The sequence below is a fragment of the Brachyistius frenatus genome, unplaced genomic scaffold (assembly GCF_029030835.1).
Source record: "Brachyistius frenatus isolate BFR_SWC_R1_liver_20210118 unplaced genomic scaffold, ASM2903083v1 Contig_31, whole genome shotgun sequence".
Classification (NCBI taxonomy): Eukaryota; Metazoa; Chordata; class Actinopteri; family Embiotocidae; genus Brachyistius; species Brachyistius frenatus.
In genome coordinates this window covers 2,500,218-2,524,511 of record NW_027210630.1, presented here as the reverse complement: position 1 = coordinate 2,524,511, position 24,294 = coordinate 2,500,218, and the positions used below count along the sequence as shown (strand labels likewise).

General features: G+C 39.5%; 2 protein-coding genes across 4 annotated transcripts; one reads left to right on the top strand and one right to left on the bottom strand.

Moving 5' to 3' along the window:
* hspb11 (heat shock protein, alpha-crystallin-related, b11) lies at positions 1-5,863 on the top strand. The gene is made up of 5 exons (XM_069699925.1): positions 1-257; positions 839-945; positions 2,334-2,402; positions 2,494-2,537; positions 2,630-5,863. Exons 1-5 carry the CDS (start codon positions 163-165, stop codon positions 2,720-2,722), a joined length of 408 nt encoding a protein of 135 aa, XP_069556026.1. The 5' UTR covers positions 1-162; the 3' UTR covers positions 2,723-5,863.
* Positions 5,771-24,113, bottom strand: lzts1 (leucine zipper, putative tumor suppressor 1). Of its 3 annotated transcripts, XM_069699899.1 has the most exons (11): positions 23,864-24,113; positions 16,712-16,771; positions 16,374-16,422; positions 14,841-15,184; positions 14,612-14,740; positions 9,784-9,943; positions 9,290-9,681; positions 8,988-9,161; positions 8,674-8,805; positions 7,657-7,851; positions 5,771-7,350 (listed from the first exon to the last, which is right to left on the bottom strand). In XM_069699899.1, the coding sequence occupies exons 4-11, from the start codon at positions 15,066-15,068 to the stop codon at positions 6,799-6,801; spliced, it is 1,962 nt and encodes a 653-aa protein (XP_069556000.1). In that variant the 5' UTR covers positions 15,069-15,184; positions 16,374-16,422; positions 16,712-16,771; positions 23,864-24,113; the 3' UTR covers positions 5,771-6,798. The 3 variants fall into 3 exon arrangements, with proteins under 3 accessions (XP_069556000.1, XP_069556001.1, XP_069555998.1); XM_069699900.1 differs by lacking the exon at positions 16,374-16,422; XM_069699897.1 differs by lacking the exons at positions 16,374-16,422; positions 16,712-16,771.
* Between the last annotated feature and the right edge of the window lie 181 nt (positions 24,114-24,294).

The window sequence follows — 24,294 nt, the reverse complement described above, 5'->3', positions numbered from 1 at the left end:
GGTTGGCTTGGCAACTGCAACCGCAAACGCAAGACAGTCTGTCGACTTTAGTTCTCCAAGATAAGTACAAATAGCAGTTGTTGTGTACTGTCGTCGAAACCGCGGTTATTTCCTTCAAACAGGTAGCACCGGAGACCATCCTCTTTGTTGTGGGACCTCCTCATGATGATTGATTCCTCGTTAAGTTCTCTCGGTGCAAAAGTTGTCCTTTCTGCATCCAGCGATGAGAATCACCCTCCAGAAAATATCATTGACGGGTGAGTGGTGGTTCTGAAATGACGACGTTTTTTATCAACAATACGTCTCTGCAACAAAAGTTAACTTCAGGGTTTCGCTTACTGCTGATGCAAAGTCATTTTTTTTTTTTTTGTTATAGGCGATGTTTTGTTTGTTTGTTCCTGATAGATAGATAGATAGATAGATAGATAGATAGATAGATAGATAGATAGATAGATAGATAGATAGATAGATAGATAGATAGATAGATAGATAGACAGACAGACAGACAGACAGACAGAGAGAGACAGAGGGAGAGATATAGCAACAGTAGATAGATAGATAGATAGATAGATAGATAGATAGATAGATAGATAGATAGATAGATAGATAGATAGATAGATAGATAGATAGATAGACTTTATTGATCCCGCAAGGGGAAAGTTTGTCGTTACAGCAGCATGGAAGATATGGCAGAAGCAATAAAAATTACAGAATAAATAAAGAGGCAGTAAAAGTATAAATATTAAAACAAAAAAAATTAGAAAAATGCATGATAAAATTAAATTAAATTAAATTAAAAACAGTGCAACGGTGTTAATGATGATGCATTTTCCCCCAGAAATACTGAAACGTTTTGGATGTCCACCGGGATGTTTCCACAAGAGTTCATCATTCGCTTTGCTGAACCCGCGAAGATTGCTGCTGTGACAGTGGACAGCTACAACGGTATGGAGGCGGTGCCACAGAGGCACCCCTGGACTAACATACTTTGTTTTCTGAAGTGAAAAAAGCAAATACGACCACTGCAGAAAACAGACATAAAAAACTCTACAAATGGGAATACACTGCTACTTATTATTTCAGATACCACAGTCTGCAAGCACTTTTTTTTTTTTTTTTTTTTTAAAGCCATCTAAGAGTTTTTCTGTTCATGTTTTAAGAATTTTCACACACCTTTTCTTGCTGATCAGTTCTGAGATAGTTTTGTATTACAATCACTGCATTTATATAATCTACCCAAAGATTTTTAATGATGTTCAGGTCAGGTCAGACTGCCAAATCCATTCCCAAAGCTTCAGCCTGCAGTTTTTGGAAATAGCTTATGGTGGATTTTAATATAGGCTTTGCCCTTGTTGTCGAGGCCCGCCTCGTTTCCGTCTCAGCTTCTAGACTGACTACATGACATTAACATGAATTTGCAGATATTTCTGTGAATCCTTTCATCCATTTATCCCTGCAATGTTTCCTGTGCTACTGGCTGCCACACAACTCCAATGCATGGTATTTCTGCCCCCATGCTCAACAGCTGGCAAGGTGTTCTTTTAATCAAATGCTGCTCCTTTTTTTTCTCTGTTGGTGATTGTTGCCAGAGTTCCTATTTTTAACTTCACCTCTTGTTTTCAAATTACTCTGGCTTTTCCAGATGTTGCTTTACATACCTGACTTGTGATGAGGTTGCGAGTGCCGACTCTTCCTTGCACACCCTGTTTGTGTATCAACGCTGCACAGTGGAATAGTGCAGAACCGCTGCTGGAAGCTGGAAGCAGTTTGATATTGATTTTATATCCTTCCCCTGCATTGTAGGTGTTACTCAACTTCACTTTAGGATTCCATCAGTAGCTCAGAAGAGCCAATCATTGTTGAATGTTTCCACAAGAGTTGAAGAGTCAGAAAATTTATTGAACTCTGGAACTGTCATCAGCTGATAATTGCCAGTCGGAGACTTTTTAAGTCAAGGGACACCTACATTTTTTTTAACATCTCCATTTATTTTCTTTCCTATATTTTACATTTATAAATAGTAAGAAGAAGCAGTCCCATAAAAATATATACAGTACATTTATAAATGTCTATTTGCTCCTGGGGTTGTACTGTATTTACTTCTTTTTTCTCACTTTAAAAAACAACAAGAAATCAAGCAACTAATTAAAGTATCTCCTTTTAAGCCTCCCCACGACACTTTATAAAGACAGGTTATGTCACTAATTGATTCTGTTCAGGTATACTTATTCATTTTGATATCGACTTTGGTATGGACATATTTTTCTTGTCTCAATATTTGATTCTACTTTAACATATATCCGGCTGTGTTTTTCTGTTTTTGTCTTTTGCAGTAAAGCATCTAAAAATAGAAAAGAATACGTCTCAAAACGCTTCTCAGTTTGAGTCTGTTACAGAGAAAGGTAAGAGGATATCCGTAAACAGTACATTTTTCACATTTAGTTTAAATTTTTTTTTAAATAATTCTGAATTAACAAACTAATTTCTTTGCAGAATTTGAATGTACAGAGGGTCATCTTCAGTCAAATGCTATTTCAGTAAGTTGAAATTGAAATATTCTTATGCAAAGCCAAATGTATGGAATCAGAATCAGTAAAACCGCTGCTTGTCTTTATTTTTTTTCTTTCAGCTCAATGGCAGCAGTGCAACCCACCTTCGTTTTATCATAACCTCAGGATATGATCACTTTGTCTCAGTGCACAGAGTTAGTGTAAAAAATTGACACCATTAACTGAAATTGTTCTGAATTAAAGCTTCATAATGGGTTTGTGTATATATTATTTCCATGTAGATATATGGCATAATTTCTTAATTTGAGATATTAATAGATCCCATATGCGGTTTTAGAAGGGATGTAGACTCACACACTGACACTATTGAACATAGGTATCTGAAATAGTGGGGAATCAGATTAGCACCTTTGTGTATATGTTTGGTGCATTGATTTGTAAAAATCAATTAATGTATGTAAACAAAATCAATGTAATATTTTTAGTCTTATTAGTGAAGTCGCAGATGCAGACAAACCATATGGTTGGAAGATGTGGTGCGTCTGGCTTTAATTCCGAACTTGGCTTCAATCCTATTTCAATGTTTTTGCCTATGTAATGTTATGCATTCACTGATGGGACTTAATATTCTACATTTAAGTGTTCATGCCAATTACACAAGCTGAAAGTTGGCAAAGCTTCAGAATATAAGAGTCGGATTCTGATGAATAGTAGAATTACTTACAAAGGACGTTTTTTTTTTTCTCTGTGAGAGATAGAGTTAATGAACTAATTTTGAGCTGCAGGAGCTTAAATTGGCATCTATGCAGCCCTCCCCGCCCCCATCCCAATGAGCAGAATTTAACATCCCCACAGACATGGGTAGCCATGGGCATTGTTGATGGGGGGTTGGGGAACCAGATGGTTTCCCAGCCAACCAGCGAGTGTCTAAAGACTGCGGGCCTATTCACACTAAGTACTAAAGCCACCTCCTGTACTTATATCCTTCACACACACGCTTGCACACAAACACTGACTCCTATCTACCTCCGTTGCCATTTCAACTTGTTGGTAGCAAAGGCTTCAGCAGTATGCAAGGACCCTTTGGGACTCCCACCCCAATTACTTTGCTGACTGCAGAGGAGCTTTGGGATTTGCAAAGGCTGTGTTTGCTGTAGCCTGGTCTGCATGCAGGGCTCCAAATAAACCAATAAAAATATGAAATACATGCCTGAATAACTGGCCCCCTGATATTTTAGAGCAACTAATTGCTCAGGGGTATGGCTGGGATATAGCACATTTGTGTATGTGAGTGTGTAATGAGTAATGAGGGCAAGGTAGAAACTGATACAGTGTTATTGACTCATCCATTATTTACTGGTATGGAATATTATAGGTGACGGTTGGGCCATGAAATGAAGCACAAACTCCAGTTTCATAGGAATACAATTTTTTTTCCACAATAGTTTAAATTATGAATTTATTATATTTGTTTGCTGTGAATACGTAACCAGAGAGCCCTTTTTGTATGTTGAACAGGTTTGAAAAAACACCTCCCATTACTAATGTATTCAGGCCCTTTTGTGCTGGACTGTCAGCCGATCAGGAGAATCACAGCAGGATATGAGTGCATTATTATCATGTCACTGCAGGGCAGTGCTAAATTATCACCCAGTGTCTTCTGACGCCTGCCTAACTGCTGTCCAATCACACAGAGACATCTGCTAGACCAAAACTTTGTATGTTCAGCTGGGTCCGTAAAAAGAGATGCTTATCATAACATTCCTCAAAAAACATTATTAACTACATGAAATAGTTGACAGCAGTAGAGTTTATGAAAAAGATCAACATTAGCAGCTAAACAGTAATGCTTACAACTGTCATAATGTGTCATAAATTGGTTGAAGCTATTTTTCTCTTTACAAATGGTTGTATTAGAAATGGCTGTGTACTCACAGGAAAATAGTGCAGCAAGAATCTGTTTATTGTATTCAGTTGTTTAAATATAGGTGCCGTTTCTTACGTGGATATTTTCGGGAAGAAATCACTCACCGCCCAACTCCTTCTAATTTTCTTTCATGCCAAACCAACTACTTTGAATTTCTCGTTATCTCTTCGGTGTGGTCCTCCTTTCATGTCAGTGGTGGAGCCACACGCACTGACAATGGGCCTTAATTTGATTTCAGTTTTGATTTGGTCCCATCAGCTCAGTTATGACAGAAGCCGAGATGCAAAGAGCTAGTCATGTGAGGAGGGAAATACTATCAAAAGGCCAAAATTAAGATGATTAGATGGGAGAGGAAAACAATCTTCTCATTATTTATTTTAAGTCCAAGAGGAACGGGAATAATAATGAGCGATTGACAGAGTGCAGTTGAAGACAACTTTGAATACATATCCACAGCATTCATATTTATTTCTGAGTCTAAATCCAGCATGTGCTTGTCAAGTTGTGTAATAAATAGTATTGCCATTAGACAAAATGACTATACATTGCAGCAATATGACTACTGCGGTGTGGTGTACTTAATCAGAATACTCATCCACATACCTTTCAATATAGGATAGTTTTAGAAACCATTAAAAGCCTGCATAATGTAAAATAGTTGATGTTTGAACAGCTCACTCTGTTTTCTTGTGTCTATTTTTCTCTGCTAAGGCCCGGAATATCTCCCCTGACCTGCTATTGTAATGTAATTTAATGGTGGGTAGCCGAGCAATCTCAAGCAGCTGCGTTACCGAGATTGCCACACATCCTCGACCAGCGCAGTGTGTCCATATACTTGTGCCTGACTGTTTTGTCTATGTGGGCCCCTGAGTTTTGAGTTGGTAGAGTAGTTAAACTTTTGCTCTACAAACTACTTTGCCCTTGTGGGAAGTGGAATAGTTCCAAAATTGTACAGCCAAACGGCCTGGGCTGCTGCTTGGAAGGATTGTTTGCCTCAAATGGAGCAGTGCCAGCTAACGCAAAGTGAACAGTGCAGGGAGAGAGATAGACATTACCAGATGATCACCGGTTTTCCCTTTGTTTTTCTCCTAAAATATTTGCTTTTATCATGCACTATCCAGCCCCCTTTAACCTCTCTGCCTCTGAACACTCACAGAGCACAAAGTGAATTCTGACATTTGCCCTTGGTTTCTGTGAGAGGTGTTTCGTATATACTGTACTGTATTATCTGCAATTCTGTATCAGGAATTAACATGACGTTTTGCATGTGGAACAAACAGTCCATTTTTTAGTTGGTTCAGACTTAAAGTTTGATAAATACAAACCACTCACAGTCCACTGATCCAAAACTTTAATCCCTGCTTGTGTTTTGTGTAATTACCCAGAGTAAACAAATTTAGACACTCAAATAAAAAAAATAAAGGTCCATCGGAGTGATATCAAATTGATACTAGGACTTCATATGGCACCTGAAAAGACAGTTTCAAGATGTATTTACTAATGACAGAAATGTTCTTGGAAACAAAGTTTAAATTTTACAAGATCTGGAGTGATAAAATTATACTAACAATTTAATAAAATATTTGAACAGCATTGTTGTCTGTTTGCATTTATATCACATGTTCACTGTTCACTGTTCGAAGGTGAAAATGCGTGACAGCTTAAAATGATTTCAACATGTATTTTAAGGTGGACAACATTTTTCAAATGTGGTTATAGGAAATATCGTAATAGAATAAGATTTGTGTATTGTTTTAAAACAACTAATAAAATGAGTTGAAACTACTTTCCATGCTCAAACCATTAAGAATACACAGTGTGGGAGCATAAAATGACGTGGATACACAAGGCCAATTATATTAAGGTTTAGGAACCTGGACTCACAATGGATGATACATCACTGTCATGCTCGGAGAGATAGATGTTAAGCAAGTATCATGCTTATCATGTGTTACCACCAGACATTAATCAGGAAACAAATAAATGAGCTGTTGTCTGGCCTTAGTTATCACTTATGAATGACAAAACTGCATGATTGGAATATTAAATGATCCTGTTAGGCAGCAGGATTAACAAAATAAAACAAAAATCTCATTTGAACATTAAATAACTTAGTATTTACTTTTAAACACGGCGTAACAGTGTCTTTACCAAAAGCTATTGTTTTTGTGTCCTGAACACAAAATACTCTAGATTGCGCACATTCTATTAAATAACCCTTAAGTAATCACTAACTAGCTGTGAATAAGCTCCAGATGTTGTGACGTTGCATGTGACATTGACACAGATATTAATCTGTGGTGAAAAAAACGCCAAGAGCTCGTGTCACTTTTACTGAAAGCATGCGAGCGAGGGCTCCCTTCAAATCTCTGTGGCAATAACGTCATCATAAGTTTGTAATCCTGAGCCGTAGGGGATGTCTATGCCCAGCTCTGTTCGGCTTTCCAGTTCAGCTGTCAGCTCCTTTAGGATCCTCTCCAGGTCCTGGTTCTTCTTGTGCACCTGCAGGTAGTTGATCTGGAGCTGTTTCTGGTACTTGATGACCCTGTCTTTCTCCTTGTTCCACGTCTGCCTCTCCTGCTCAAAGCTGCTGGCCAGCCTCACCTGAGCGTTCTTCTCCTCCCCGAGCTGCTGCTTCAGTCTCTCCACTTCTCTTTGGAGTGATTCTGTGGAGTCTTGTTGCCCGTTCTCCTCCTCCTGTCCCTGGTCGGAGGAGTCTGAACCTTGGATTAGTCTTTCCAGTGGCTGAGTCTGGGAATGGGTCCCAAGTTGCAAACTGTGCTGTTGCACCCTCTGCTCTTTGGCTGCGGCCAGATCCTGTTTCATTCCCTGAATGTCTTTCTCCAGTTTGCTCACTTTCTCTCTCAGAAAATCAGCCTCATTCTTTTTACGCTGGAGTTCATTTTGGCACACCTGAATTAAAAATGGAAAATATTCAGACACAGGCAGCAATTAAGAAGATTACTTTCAGTGATATAACAGGCCTTAATTATATAAAGTGTCAAATAAGCTTACTTTTGTGATTAAGTCTGTGATTAAATCTGCTCAAACATGGAAATTGAAAACACTACACTCGACAGATTGAGGTCGAAAAAGCACATACAATAGCAGCAGGAATCCTTCCAAATTAGAAGTGTGTGATAAGACCTGTGTGAGCATTTTATGCACATATTTGTATTTCACTTCCATTGTGGAATGAACTGCTATCAAAAGACTAACCTCGACCTCAATGATGCGAGAGCGGAGTTTGTCCTCATGGTCTTTATTCTGTTTCTCGAGCATCTCCATTTTTGCAGCGTTTTCCTTCAGTGACGCCCTGAGGCTGACAATCTCATTTAACTTGTGGCTGACATCCGCTTGGCACTCTCTTAGTTGTTGCTTCAACAATGAGATTTCTCCTGTCTTCTGGCACACCTACATTTGGACAGAAACAATTATGAAGATGAAACAGCAAATTATTTTGTAATATGCCCTTGAAATAAAAACAAACCACTGGTTAGCCTGACACTGTTATATCACCTGTTAATAATGTTTATTTTCACTTTTATGTATAGCTCTCAATCCAGCCTCATATACAGTTTTGCAATTAGGAATTTTCTGCATTTTCCATCCCGACAGTACCCAAAAATGGTTCTAAGATGTTAATGTGGTTGTGCACATGGTCTTATAAAAGTCTGTGAAATTAACACAAAGTCTGAAATGCTGAATAATTGTAGGCTAATGGACATGAAATATTAGTAAAATGCATTCCTCTATCAGGAAAAGGTTGTGTGACTTTAGTATGCATGGGAAACCACACTTTAACATTCTCACCTCATGCCAACAGTGAGCTAAAGATTGAGTTCATTATAACAAGTTGGGAATAGTTTAAAAGGCAATAACGCTCTTTCTCTTTCTATCTACTGATGTTAGCATGCCCTGGCCTGGTATGACTCATGTTACCACTTTGTATCTCAGCAGGCGACCCTGAGTCACTGTAGCATCTAGTCCCTCGGTAAAATATGAGAGTAAAAAGAGAAAATGTGATTTCCATACTCTTGTTAGAATAAATGGAACAGTAAACACAATGATGGTTCTTTTATGATGGATTTCTTTCCTATAAAACATGATGCAAATTGGTGGATCCTTCCTCTAGCAATGAAAAAATGGGCACTGTCACACCTTTTGTATCGTTTCATTCTATACACTGGAAGGTTTCATATCCAACTTATATCAGACATGTGACTCAACACTCACCTCCCACTGAGTTTCCTCGAGTGTCGGAGCGAGCTGTGTGCTCTCCGTCTCATAAGACCTCAGTCTGAGCTGAACAAGATCCTTCTCTCGAGTCAGCCTGGAGACATCTTCCTGAAGCCTTTCCTTCTCTGCCTGCACAAGAGGTTTTTTTTTAATTTTTATCATGTCACTATTTCATGCAAGTGTGCAAGGTATGCATCTGTAAATAAGATAAAATCCTGTATTGTATGTAGTCATTGGAATGAAAGAGGTTTTGTAGGGATGAAGATGAACCAGAAATAAACAGCACTGAATAAAGGCAGGTGGGGGCTGACCTGGAGTTGGCTGACCTGCAGCTGGAGTGTTTGATGTGTTTTTGCAGCCATTTGGGACACTTGTCTTAACTTCGTGGAACACCGCTGCTTCAGCCCCTCCATCTCTTCAGCACAGTACCTTTGTCTTTCCTCAAAGAGCTGGCAGGTGTCTACTTCCTTCTCCTCAAAACTCCCCTATTGCAAAGTGAAGATATTTTAGTAAGAATTTGTCAGACAGATATACAGTATAAAAAAAACCTCAGAAAAAGAACTCATCTTGATTAAAAGCACATGCTGCATATTTTTATGTGACAGTTTGGTACCTGTAGCTGCTGCAGTTCAGTTTCTCTCTCAAGCAACCTTTGTTCCAAACGTTCAATCAGTGACTCATCTGGAGTAATGGGGGACCGAATCCCACCTGCAGTTTCAGAGAGGGGTCTTGGCTCATCTGCAGAGAGCGTGGAGCCAGCATCCTCATTAGCCTTAGATGCCAACCCGCTGCTGTTTAAACCAGCCCTGTAGACACAGTCAAGGTTAGCGCTATTCCCGTTGACCCATGGAGGGAAATTGGCTTGTACTCCTTTGCCGAGGCTGTTTGCGAGAGCCGAGCTGCCATCACAGTGATTGACAGGGCCTGTGGAAGCACTTAGGCTGCCGCTGGTGCTGTGAGTGGGCAGGCTAGACATAGAGTTACGCCCAGAGTCGGAGAGAGTCCCTGAAAGGAAAATAAATGACATTGTACTTTAGTGTAATTTGTCAATCAACACAAAATAAATCAAATTTAAAGCGAAGGTACCAATATATTATAGACAAAGACCTAATGTGTCTTGTTTGTGTCTAATATTTGGACTGCTTGCTTTCTTCAGAGGACAAAGGATGTGGTCCAGGATGTTGTGGCCTGTCTCTGTGGAGGACATCCTCATGGGATTCACAGGTTTGAAGGCAGTGGAACGGACCAATGACTTCTCAGCAGAAGTCTGGAAGAGTGAAATGACACACTGTCAGGGGTGGTCTTCCCTATTTTTGTTTTTATATTCAGTGGCACCTCTTAGCTGACAGCACAGCAAAAAGCAACTCCTCTTGCACTACTACGGAGAGTAGAAAGAGCCGAGGATGAGTCACAATCTGAAACTAGAAAATAATAATGAGTGGCTTTCACAGAGATGAATATTATCAAAATAAGTTGGTGCAAAGGAAAGGGATAGAGTTTTTTTTTTTTCCAGTTGTGTCTCTTCATATTAGATATAGAATCACTGAAGTGTGCAGAATTACTTTACTACAAGCTGGCAGTATTAAAAGCCACACAGCAGTAGTTGCAAGTAAATTCCACTAGACTGTCATAAAAGGGAAAACTCATTTCAAAGATGAACTTATACTCCGCATGCCCCATCTATGCTGTCCAAGAATGTCACAAGTGGTACCATACTTCCCCTTCTTTCTGTCCTCCTCTCCGTCCCTCTGCATCCCACATCTCTATTCCACGTGCTGTCTGAGGGAAGATGAATAGACCTTCCCTGTGATATTAGTAATATGAGCTATTGCTGAAGTATAAGGGGTAAAGCTTGTGAGCTCAGCATTCCTTCTCACTGACTTCATGGCTGGGATGCTTTTCCTTGTTGTTTTTTTTTTAATTTTTCTATCCCACAAACTCTCTTTGGCCCATGATCTTTCTCTCTTTTCTCCCTTATTCTGTGCACTGTCTCTTTTAAAGCCCCCCACCCTCCCACTTGTCCCTGAGGGATAAAGACTTATTGAAGAAGAAGCAGTTTGCCTATGTATTCTTGGCACAGAAATGACTTCTCTGAGAAGATCAAGGCATTCTTAGGTCATTAATCTGGGTGGGGGTGATTAAAAAACTGGGAAGGTTCAACACGGGTTATGAGGAATGGCTGCTACCTTAAACTACCTGCTGTGCATGTTTGATCCTCCACATCACCATGAGGTTCTCAAAGTCTGTTTCAGTTACGCAGTATGACTTCTTAATGGTTGCAAGAATATCCATGGCAACGGTTCCAGTTAAGCAAAGCCGTGAGCCTACATGTATGAGGGCATACCGATGGACAAAAAAAAAAAAAAAATCATCATAATCATCAGTTAGGCATAATCTATCATAACATTAAGCATAATATCTAAATGCAATACTCTTAAAGGGAAAGATTGACATGAAGGGAGATCAGAGAGAATATTAATACCACTCATGTCTGCATGTTGGACATTAAGATACTGCCAGCAGCAGTCTGTAATCTGGAAACAGGAGGAAACTACTAGCTTGGCTGTGTTTAACAGGAACAAAATCTGTTTATATTGGCATCCCTAAAGGTCACTAATTGTCACATTATGTCTTGTTAATCACCGTACAGTATTTAGTATTAACACTGTCTTTTTTCAGTTTATATTAACTAGCCTTAGCCCCTGTAAATAAACGCATTATTTGTTAACATACATCCTGTTATATCGCTAGGGAATTCCAAATCCTTACGACCTCTAAAACACTTTCCTAGAAACTTCAGGGTAGACTATCCTCCATCTGCAGCAGGGATTATTATGCCCTAAATAGTTGCTGTTCCAATTGAAGCGCAACATTAATACTCAAAACTAGTCGTGTTTTTCCTCTCTTTCCTGACTGTAGCAGAATAATCTAAACAGTAAAACTGTAGGAGCCACATAGCCTACCTGTTGCTATAAAAAAAAAAAAAAAAAACGGCCACTCTTACGTGGCACTTCCTGATTTGTTCCCAGTTCACCCAAACCATTCAAAGTACGTCCGTGATTCTGTGATTTAGGAGGACACCGAAGTTTAGAGCAATTACAGCGCCCAAGTTGAGTTGAGGCCATCTCTTTCCTTCCGGTCAGATCTATTGGTGCGTTTCAACCGTGTTCACGGCAATTTCCTTTCTGTTGGATCAACATCAACTCGCATGGAATTGGATTCTGGACTGGCTTCTTTGGCTGACTGACTGGAGTGACTGACGTGAGTAATAACTTCTTTTCTTTTTGTCTGTGAAGGCTCTGTTTATTTAAATGAAGGCGATTGAACTGAAATGATATGTTTTGGATTGAACTGAATCGAATTGAATCAAAGAACTGATTTTGTTTTGTATTGAAAATAATGGAATTAAAGCGAACTGTGTAATATTGAAGGGAAAACGCGCATTGGATTTTTGAGTTGGAATGTTCTTTAAGACTTTGGGATTTTAGGGGGAAATTGAAATTATTTTCATATATAGGCTATGGTTGCGTTATAACTTCTGTTTGATGCCTTTGTTTGGGTTGCGTTTACATTCATTCAGTCTTCATGGTGATAAGTAATTCTTTCTTTAGCTTGCATTCTTTGTTGACTGTTTATTGGCATTACAAAAAGAAAATTAAGACCAAAACAAGCTGACAGCTGACAGAATCTTAAATGCCAGGAGGGAGACCTGGCTGACACCCCAAATAAAACAAAGAATAAGTTAAACTGTCACAAAACATAAAATTTTAAAAACCTGGCACAATGTCTCCTGGCTGAGGTTGTCACTATTTAATCACTGTCTCTGAATTTGCGAGGTAATTTATCCTAATGGGCCCCTGAAGTCAGTTCCTTGGGATGAAGAGGGATGCAGGGGAGACCCTGATAGGGTCTCTGTGGGTGACCGGCCCTGGGTTTCAGGGCAGGGACTGTTGGGCTATTGGATCGGTACTTTCTGGAATGGTTTGCAGGCGTTTCCTGTTATGACGCATCACTGTGCCATTATCCATCCTCACAACATAGATTCAAGATAGGTACAAGATTACAAATACTCAACACTAGAAGACAAGTCCACACTGAAAAAAGTGAAACATATGTGTCATTGACTTAAAGTGAATTTGTACTTTTGGTCCAAGTGAAAATTGTGGTTTCTGGTTTACACCAGGATTTTTCAGCTTGCCAAAAACTAAAACTTACTCCCCCAAGAGTAAATATACAGCAATACTTTTACTTGAAGGGTATTTTTTTAACTTTAAACCAGAGGTTGTCATGTCACGTGACCGCGTCGCATCACATCAAATCATTCTGCATCGAGTTTTGCTGTCCGCCATTACCTTGCTTCAGAAGCGAGCACCGTCCGCGGGATAAAAAAACAACTCCTTTTTAACTAATGCTCAGTTAATAAATTAGAGTCTATTTTGACTCAGTAAGATCTTACCATTTTCTTTGTGTTTACAGGTTTGCCTTAAAAAGTGATCAACTTTAGCCATACTGCTGAAATTGGTAAGTCCCATAATGAACAACTGTGAATATCATTTGCCTGTATATTAAAATAGAATTTACAAATACAAAATATAAATTTAGCACTTCATAGAAAAGCTTTGATTTTACACAGCTCTTTACTTACCAATGCCGTATTTAAATGTAATTTCAATAATTTTAGTTGAATTTGTAATGTAGTATAAATTAGAAACAGTATGAACATTTAACAGCAGGTTCACTTCACATTATTGTTATTACAGTTTTGCAAACAGAAGAATTGCAAAAAAATACCCTCAGATCATAACAAATACAAACTCTAGTTAAGCTCTGCTCATTATGTTGATCATTCTGACGGTATCCATGTTGATAGGGTTGGTACTCTACTGAGCCCTCAGATGATTTTAAACTCAGAGAATTTAGGTGATTCTACTTTTGATGTTCAGGATTTAAATGACTTGCCATGTAATGTTTAACTAAAAGTTGCCTCTCTCACTGACGCTAGAACATATTCATGTTTTTTCTGTTGATGAACTTCTACAAGGGTTGAGCTTTTAATAAGCACTGCTTCTGTCCCTCTTGTCCATCAAACTCAGCATTTACAACATGGTAACTGTCAAGTAGAGGAAACTGTTCTCGTAGAGTTAGCATCTACTCTTTGTAAGTAAAATCCAATTCTAGCTTCTTTTTGTGGTTGTGCCTCACTTTTTCATTGTCTTGTCTTGTACTGTCCAACTTTGAGCTTGACTCACAAAAAAGGAAATCCTTATAACATTTTTAGTGTAGAGATCTACACTAAAATCTTTACAGCAGATCCAAAGTTGTGACACTTTTTTGAGTAAAGCAATCAATTTGAGTTAATGGTGGTAATTCTTATTCCTTCTAGGCGTACAGGCACATCACCTAACGAAAGAAAAAGACAACATTTTCTGTCCTTTTCAATGTAAGAATTAGTCTCTAAAGATGACATAATGCCTTAGCAGTTTGACTTACACAAACATTAATTTCATAAATAATAATTTTTTATTGTGAAATTTCTTTCTTATTCACCAGAAGTGTGAATCAATTAATCTGTGAGTGTGAATTAGTTGTAAGTTACAGCCAATTTTGTACTGCCACCAATATAGTTTTTATTTTCGTTTTTACTAGACCCTTTTGGATGGGCTGACAGGTCAGTGCAAAGGCCAGCCGAGTTGCAGGTTATCCTGAATCCTGATGACACCAGGAGACTAATTCTGCCTGATGGATTCACATCTGATGGTAAACATGGAGCTCAACCAGCAGGGATGTGAATTTACCATTCATTTGATCATATCATTTTTTTTTTGCAAGAAAAGGAACTTGAACATTTATCAAAATGTTGAAGCATTCCTTTAAAATCGAATTCTGTTCTTTTAGGTACAGCATGAGTTAGCATGAGATAAAAAACCGGCCTCACCCTTTCAGTAATTTTTCCCGACATGAGCACTAGTTTTGGTTTCTGTCGTCCATCTGATTCTCCATCTTTGTTCACCCGGTCCTCCATTGATCTTTCTCTGCTGTACACTGACCTCGGTTTATGGCTCACCTTGTGTAAAACAGGATAAACATTTTATCCTAAAGCAGTGCAATAGGCTATATTTTACAGGAATAATATATACATGTCATCTTAAAACACGGGATCTCACCTTGATGTAAAAAAAATCTTCACTTCTTCCCGACTTTGAGTGAGAGAGGCCTTTCGAGGGATGAGTAGAGGATGAGCTTTGAGTGAAGCTGCACTTCAGTAACCCGTCAAGGCTGCAACCTCCGCTCTTTCTATGGTGGCTTGTTCCCTCCTTTAACTTATACTCAGATGCCTTGCAGTGTTTGCTGTTGAGGCTGTTGCCATTAATGAGGCTACTGACACTACCCATGGTCCTGCAAGCATAGGTGAAGGCAGGATGGGGCTGAAGTCCAGATGGTCAGGTTATATACAAGGGTGGGCAAGACACATCTCATGACCCCAGAGAAGTTCTGTCAGTGGCTTCATCTGGAGGAAGAGACAGGGATGATATTCATCAAACTCAGATAACGTACAGTATCTGACCGTTAAACACAAAATTGATTTCCATGTAAGGACAAAGCCCAGTCATATTCTCTGACAATTATCAGTATTGTTTAATTGTATTGTTTCCTCTTCAGTCTGGGAATGCACTGTTGAAGCAGGTGTGTTCATATTTTCAAAACAAACAAACTGAAAAAAAGTCTATCTTGGCTCACTGCCTGGCTTTGTGCGGCTAGATTTATGCTCAGCCGTTGAATTTGACAAATAACTCTTTGGGTGCCCTTCCTCTAAACAAACTGGCAATTAGGCTACTTACTGCCGACTCAACCACTTGGCTGGTGCTAGATAATGCTCTACAATCATTTTCTATTTTGCTATTGTACTATAAAACCGACAGACCACACAGAATTACTATATGATAATATATTTTAAGTTTTACTATCTTGATTGGCTGCAATTATGAAATAAAGATTAAGCAGACAGAACAGGAATTGATTTGTGTTGTTACATTTTTTAATGGTAGTCTACAAGGATACGTATTCACACAATTACTAGCTAGTAGTGATGCTGTCTCAGTGATCTCATCTCCTTTGAAAGACAACCAGACCCCAGATGTTTCCATGATGATCTCTAGCCCACAGGGGAAAAGTCCCCACAGTGGTGACTTTTAGTTGCAAAGGGCTCCATAGTGGTTGATCACTGCAGCCTCCTCGAACCACCTGGTCCTCAAGCTTTTACACATTTTCTAATGGCCACAGCAACAAAGCATGGAACTAACTGCCAGCTATAAATTACATATTAGTGAGCATTGTATTGGGCTCCAGGTTAATCCGTACTTATTGCTTGCACCGTGGTGTCTGTAAGGAAACACATAGCTGTTGTGTTTTTGAGGTGTTTGATGAAGAGGGAAATACAGAATACAGGAGGGAGTGTTGATCAAGGCTGTCAATTTTCATCACCTCACGTACAAAAACAAGCGAGATGAGACTTGTAGAAAACTGATGTGTTTTTTTTTATAATGAGGAAAATAATGGAAGTATCAAGAGACAGACAGTGAATAAAAGAGAGTAGCACGCATACAGAAAGAAGAAGAAAAGTTTTAGTGAGTGTGAGTGGTGGCTATAGACGAAAATAAACAGTCTGTTCTCTGTGAATACAGGAAAGGAAAGCTCACCTTTTGTAAAGCTTCCCAATTATGAAAGACATTTCCCAGCACAGATTTTCTGTTTCGTTCAGGAAGAAATTCAAAGTATATTCAATAAAGTAGACAGCCACTGAAAATGTGGAATAATGGCATGTGATGTTACATTTGTACCTGCACGAGGACCAAGCAAAGCAGCCCTACTTTGTGTTACTGTAGTAAACAGTCTCTGACATAGCTGTGTCAGCCCATTTTATTGTGCCTGGATGACTGCTGCGAAATCTAAAACTCCAGCCTTCTATATCACTCTCAGATATTAGCATCCACCACTGGCATAGGACTGATGTAATGAAACAATAGATTGTACTTACTGCCAGGTCAAACTAAGCATCCATCTCTAGCAGAGCCTCTGCACAGTCATCTATCCAGTCCTGAAGAAAACAAACAGCCACGCGTTTGTATGTCTGTGTGTGTATGAATGAACAAGGAGCAAATGCAAACACTTTCACAACGGCCAGGCTGCTAACTGTTCTGTGGAAGGGGCGGGTCTTCTTAGTCGGCCTGTACCCAGCTTTGCATCATAACTGACATGTAAATTTGTGTGTGTGTGTGTGTGTGTGTGTGTGTGTGTGTGTGTGTGTGTGTGTGTGTGTGTGTGTGTGTGTGTGTGTGTGTGTGTGTGTGTGTGTGTGTGTGTGTGTGTGTGTGTGTGTGTGTGTTTTGGGACCTCCCTCTCCTCTCAGGGGAGCCGGTGTACAACATGTGCTCCTATAGAACTGGCGTGTGCCGCTCAAGTGATTAACTCCCAGCCTTCACAAAAGATCTTTTACAACCCCCCTGCACCGTCCTCCTCTCTGCACAATCACCCTCAGACACCCCCCGTTTGTGCATCGACTAACTGTGTAATAACCATTCATCCTTCCCTCTCCCTTCGTCCATCAGTCCCTCCCTCCATCCATCCGTCCGTCCCACTCGGTGCCCTGCACCCACCCTGAACAAACAACACTTCATCTAAAGGAGGAAAAAAAGGCGCTCACCCTCTTTCTTTTCGCTCTTTGTCTGTTGAAGTGTGCCCTCTTTGTGTGGACTCCCGTGTGCCGGCTGATATATTCTCCCCAAACAGCCCAGTACCATATTTGAGTGTTAAATAAATGACTAGTCCTCACAATGAGAGGGCTGGAGAGCCTCAGTTTTAGAACGATTTAACACCATTCTGCCTTTACTCTGTTTGTTTAAAACCGTCTCCCACGGACCCACTTGCTCACAAACACCTTCACATGTCCACACGAATTACACACACTTTCACAGTGTCATTGCTGAAGTCTCTCTAAGGCAGCAGAGTGCTCAGCGTCCCACAGAGCACACTCCGTTGACAAAACACCCCGTGGTTGAAATACAATCACACATCACGACAGGAAAATATACAAGGCACCATGTTCCAAATGAACAAACAACAACGACAAAAAAATATATGGCCTCGCTCTGCTGCTGACAAAACAACTGTAAATTATACCCCCATTTTTGTCACAAGTAAACATATATTTTCTTTTAATGGGAAAAAACAGAGTGCTTTACCATGTATCTAAAGACAGAACCCAACTGATTTATTGATAACATCACACAGAAATCAATACAAAAAAAAATCTATGTTAAAATTGAGCTAATAACTAACTGCAAGAAGCAGTGTGATTTCTCAAAATGTACAGACAGAATTGCACAAAAGCTGACATCACGCTACATCATTCTGTCTGAAATCTGTTACCATAAAGTGTTTTTAAAGTCTTTTAGAATAATATCTCAGTAGATCTGCCATCATCCTTTTCAGCAGCACTGTCCAGTCATTCTTCCAGCTGACTGCCATTGTTCCTCGATTGGTCCTATTCAGACCCTGAAGCCTGAACAATGATCTTGACGTTTGACTTTTATCTTCCCGCTCACTTGCTACTTAGAAATGGTCAATTTCACTTCTATTTGATACAAATATAGAAGTGATTTTGAATTTTTTTTTTTATTGCTCCATCATTGCAAATTTTAATAAGCAGTACAAATGGTCTGACCTCACAGCTTTTGAATGGACAGCGTGATTTAAGACCTTTGGTGAGTCGGGACGTGTGTGTGTGTGTGTGTGTGTGTGTGTGTGTGTGTGTGTGTGTGTGTGTGTGTGTGTGTGTGTGTGTGTGTGTGTGTGTGTGTGTGTGTGTGTGTGTGTGTGTGTGTGTGTGTGTGTGTGTGTGTGTGTGTGTGTGTTGCGCATGCATATTTCTAATCTTATATCTGATTGGCTGCATGTTTTTCAGTGTCTGCACAAAAGAGTGGTGTGTGTGCAGGCAGGGGGTGGTGTGTGTGTGTTTGGTGGGGTGTCGTCCTAGCTTTCGAGCCCCAGCTGACCTTCTTGACACAAAGCCCTGTTCTGCACAAGACCAGCTGACAATACAACCCCCCCAACCCACTGCAACACACACACACACACACACACACACACACACACACACACACACACACACACACACACACACACACACACACACACACACACACACACACACACGCTCAGAAATGGACACACTCTCACAGAGCATAGCCAATCCATTAGCACAGCCAGTCAAGGCAGCAGTGTGTTATAAAGGTCCAGGATTTATACCTGTCTCACAATGACCATGAAACTCTCCTCTGTTCTCACTGTACCTCTACACTGCCACTGTGCCAGATGGCAGCACTTTTAATTCTCACTGTCTATATGGTAATTTCTAACAGATGCATGTGTAATCTATTGAGTTCACTGTCTGTTTTTTTTAGGTCAGTCTTGGGCAGCTTATTGTTCTTTGTTCATGTATTCAGTCTTAATCGCATATCAATTTTGATACACAAGTATCTCTTTATTTCAATGCCCATCCTGCTTAAACCTGATTTGAACTTTGTTTCACATCATGGTTTATGGAGTTTATCAAGAAAATTTAGCTATATTTATTTTTGGAATCTTTTATGGAAGGCCTTTTACTATATAACTTAAACTAACTTACACATTTAAACTAAACTTAAAACCTAAAAAATAACTTTAACGTTTTACCTCATTTACTATACAATTTGTGTAATTTATTTTGGAATTACTGTAATTTAAACACTTCCCATAATGCAGTGCACAATACCACCCTTTCTTAAATCCTCCATGGAAGCAAAGGCTCATGACACTAGTTTGAAATATAAAGTTTCTATCAAAAAGTAAAAGCCCAAGCTAATTCAATGAAAAAAAACAAATCATTTTTTTTCTTTCTAAGACTTCATAAAGACTCCATGCACACTTTATCAAAGGACACAGAATAATTATAAAACAGTTTATACAGGCTATGAAGCTTGATGAGTAAACTGATCTTGATGTGTAAATTGATTTCATTCATTCATAAAATCATGCCTGAATTTACATGCATGTATTTTCAGATTTTACTGATCACTTGTGACTTTTTGATTTGACTTGAGTCGGTACATAATTTATTGATTTAGTAAATCTACTTAAAGGGGAACCCTATCATAGTGAGTATTATATTTTTTTAGGTCAAAGTTGGGTTATTATTATGATACAATGGAGATGAAAGGAACGTTTTCTGTCTTGCAAAGGCTTTCAGTTTCATGCCTTCAAGCACAGATAGGGATCTCAGGCATGCAAAATAAGAGCAACCTTTTGTGACAATATTAATTGCTCAACATCCATGTTGACTCATCAGCATGTGGGCCAACATATCTGACTGTGCAATACATGTGAGTAAACGTATTACTAGTTTTAGTCTCCCCAGAGGAAGTGTAAAAATATAAAATAAGTATTTTGAAGGCAGTAGTGTATCCCAGTATTTTAGTATAGATAACATTTTCTGGATTGCACCTTTAATTCTGTAGGCAATGTTGGTTTGAATCAATCTTTATACTGTTCAATCCCATAAACTAACTGCTGAACATATTTTGATGAAACACATTAAATAACTGGAATCGATCTGTGGTTCACACATTGAAACCAATGATTCACAGGTAATGAAAGAGGCATTTCCTATTATGCCAGGCATGACAGTGGAAATTAAACTCACAAATTACACTGAGGAGAAGGAGAAATGGCTCACATATGACAGCAGAGAGTATTTTTCCAGAGAATGATGGGGTAGGTAGGTTGAATTATTGAGAAGAAATACTCAACCTCTGTAGCCTGTCGAGGCCCGAATAACACATACACACACTTCCCCATCTTGTGTCTTACTCACAAGGTTGAGTTGTGGGGATGAGTAATGTGGCCTCCAGCAGAACATCAACTGGGAATGAAGTGTGGGAAAGAGACAGTCATCTATCTTTCACTTTCCCTGCTAACACATCTATCTACTGACCAAGCACGCACACACACACATGCACACACACACACACAATGGCATCCAATAGCAGCTAATTGGGTAATCCTTTTAGTGCATTGTAAAGGAGATTGAGCATGAATAGGGCTTCAATGCTGAAGTGCAGAATACCAGACACTCATTACCGCCCCAGGGTAAGGAGATGGAATACCAGGCATGGAGTGAGAAGCACGAGCAGAAAGAGAAAGAGACAGACATGGAAAGACAGCATGTATGTATGTGTGTGTGTGTGTGTGTGTGTGTGTGTGTGTGTGTGTGTGTGTGTGTGTGTGTGTGTGTGTGTGTGTGTGTGTGTGTGTGTGTGTGTGTGTGTGTGTGTGTGTGTGAGAGAGAGAGAGAGAGAGTGAGAGAGAGAGATTTATATTCTGTGGAGCTAACATTGCATTATACATTGATAACTGTTGTAGTGTCCAGCATACAGTCAATGTATCCTCTGCTCGAAGTGGATGCATTTAAAGTCTTAACTGTGAATCATGCGAGTACACATTTATTTCTAATTATTGTGATCTCAGCATCTTCAGTTGGCAGCCAAGTGGCATTGTCTTTGACTAGAGGCCAGCTTTTAGTGAAGGACCCCCTGTCGAAATTAGATTGCATTCAGATGCTCTTATGTGCATTCAAATGAGACATCAGGTCAACCAAACAATCAACCTCCTTGGGTTTCAATAGATATGGAGGTTGTCTGCACTGCTCACTGGGGGTCTGTATGGCTACCCAACTACTGCTCCATGTAGTGCATGCATTTGCATAACCTTGGCAGTTAGAGTATAGAGGAAAATGTACTTTTAATGGAGCTTAAATGGGAGCTTTTAGTGCTGCAACAAGAATGAGAATTGATGCTAATGAATTTAAGGAGTCCTAAAATGCAATATCTGAAATATCATTTTTATATAGCTTTATTGAGCCACCCATACGAGATTGATTATTACCTTACAATATGTCTCTGCACTTTTCTGTAATAATTCAAGCTTATACAGTACCCTGGAATCTGTCCAAAAATGGTTTTAAAGATGTGTATCTGTCTTCTGTTAGATACAGCAGATCACAGGCCAGCTCCACAGTCATAAAATATTTAGTTCTTTGGCTTTTACTTCACTCTAAAAACAGCAAGTGAAAAAGCATTGTAACAAGTGGAAGTATTTTTAGACATTTTCAATTACTACTCATCTATTATCCATGAATATATACTTTTTTCCATCATCCATCACTTGTTTTGAAAGGACAGTACCATTTATGCATGATGTGACAGCCTTGGTATTATGAAATTTATACTTTATGGCTTATCACAAAAGCTGTGTTGTGATGTCAGATTATTATTTGTACAATAATTGAGCTTTCAGCAAGGAAGACACGCTTGTTGTCAGAATATAGAAGTTATATTGGCAACACATTATACTGGTGTCAAAACAGTTGTCAGATCATTTTTTTTCTGGACTTGAAATATGACAATGCCAGATCGTAAGATTGTGTCCCAAGTACAAATAAAACATGTACTTTTTCAGTAGTGTCAGTGAATTGTAAGTTCTATTAAAACTCGTCAGACACCTATTGCACCATATCTTAAAAGTCTGTCTCTGATATACTGTAGTGTCACAGTGGGATGAAAAGTATAGGTAGGCGGAAAAGAATGAAGCCTTTCCTGGCACTGGGGCCCATTGACCCTGCAAGCTGAAGACTCTGTGATAAGGTTGTCATTCTTGAGCATAACCATCCTCCCATCGTCCTAATCTGCTGTGTGTGTGCGGATGGTGTAATGTGGGAGTAAGAGAAGACACAATGAGCTCACTTTAAGGGGTCTATATCATCCTGAAAGCAGCTGGAAATATGTGCCACAGGCGATACCTGTGCTTACCACCAAAATAAAAGCACTCTGAACCTGTACTGCTAAATTGTTCAATGTAGGGAAACTGCATGATTCTTTCAGCAGTTTGATGTGCCATAAGTCACGGCTGGTATTCACCTGCTATTCTGTTTTAAGTAGAGAATAAAGCATTGCTGAAAAGTTGACTGCTCTGCAAAATCACTTTGAGTGGAGACCCACAAAGATGCTGGGATGCTGTACTTCCCTGACAGAGTCTTCATTCATGAGAGGATGCTGTATTTGGGTATCTGGAGCAGCTATTTTAAGAAGAGTCTTCTTTAGCAGGTCATGACAGCTACAACTGATTTTCATATAGTATAGATAAGGAACAAAGCATTAATTCACTCAACAAAATGCAAACTGTAAAGATAAGAAATGGCTTGTCAAGTGAAGATATTTACATCTGCACTGCACATAAGGAAAACAAATAGCTCAGAAACAGGGTAACTGTCTTTGCTACTTTCAACCTCCACACTCTCTCCTTGTCACACTGTCTCTCCTCGGTGGTTTTCTTTATTCAATAAGTTACAGTACAGAGCCAAGCTGAGCATGCCTGAACAGGTGCCCTTTACTTACCCATTCACCTTGTCACCAGCACCATGTACAGCAATTCATGATCCCTGCAGGTCTCAACACAGACAGGTGTGACATTGCTGAAACTATTTAAGAACACTGGGGCCAGTTAGTTTAGAGAATCATAGGGTGGAACATTTATGGATAGAAACACTTCTAATTCATGGTTAAAACACCTACAACAACCAGCTGAGTGGTCAATAGCATTTATTTCCCCAAATTGCTGTGTAAAGTATACCATTTAAATTGAGCCCCGTGATAGGCCCTATTATTTGTGCTGAAATGAAACAACATGATTGCCAGTTTTCTGCAAATAAACAAAGTTAAAAGCAGATATTTCATTCAGAGTTGGCATGTCCTCAAACAAGGAGATGCTTTTATTTTGAAATTCAGTTTGTGTACTACAAGTAGCAAAAGACTTGGACTGCTTCCACGCAGAGAAACTTTGGTTCAGTCAGAATCTTTAAATATGCAAATAACAGCCATAATTCTGTGTGATACTGAAATGAACCTAGTTTACATTTTGTTCTTTACTTAGAATTTAATCCACTTAACAAATCTGTGGGATCTGCTCGTGTCGAACAGGCTCACTCCTCTTTGAAGTTGCAAGCCTGTGAGCACTAACTGAGTCTCTATCATTTGTCCCATTTCACATCCTGTCAAACAGCCATACTTTCCTTTGAGTTCCCCTAGAAGTGACTTACCTCCATTATAGTCTGCCTGCCCCCACAGTCACAATTACTGCCGCTGCTGCTCTCAAAGCTGTGAGGTTCACTGTGGACAAACCACCCTCGGATGAAAATAAGCAAACAATGCTGGGGTGGAAATAAAAAGGAGATGTCTGTGTTTGTTGGTTCCCAGCCTTACACCTCTTCAACACCTGGAATGTACTATCAGTCCGTCTCATCTCCAATACAGTGAACACTGTCACATTCCTCCATAAACAGGCTCTCTCTCTCTCTCTCTTGCTCTCCTCCCTCTCTTTACACTGTATCCTTGTTGCCTCCCTCTTGAACTCCCTCCCACTCTCTCCTTCACTCTGAACATCCACCAGTCTGTTCCATCCGCCCTCCCTTTTCTGTGTCTTAAATAGGTTTCCCATTAGTTGTGCACTATTTGTTTAGTATTTTCACCC

Bases quoted from the DNA above. Each gene is read 5' to 3' on its own strand.
- hspb11 (XM_069699925.1), top strand. From the start codon at position 163: ATGATGATTGATTCCTCGTTAAGTTCTCTCGGTGCAAAAGTTGTCCTT. The intron at 258-838 runs GTGAGTGGTGGT...ATTTTCCCCCAG, and splicing joins CCAGAAAATATCATTGACGG to AAATACTGAAACGTTTTGGA. The intron at 2,403-2,493 runs GTAAGAGGATAT...ATTTCTTTGCAG, and splicing joins TGAGTCTGTTACAGAGAAAG to AATTTGAATGTACAGAGGGT.
- lzts1 (XM_069699899.1), bottom strand. From the start codon at position 15,068: ATGGGTAGTGTCAGTAGCCTCATTAATGGCAACAGCCTCAACAGCAAA. The intron at 14,741-14,840 runs GTGAGATCCCGT...GTTTTACACAAG, and splicing joins AAGATTTTTTTTACATCAAG to GTGAGCCATAAACCGAGGTC. The intron at 9,682-9,783 runs GTCTTTGTCTAT...TTTTCCTTTCAG, and splicing joins ACACAAACAAGACACATTAG to GGACTCTCTCCGACTCTGGG.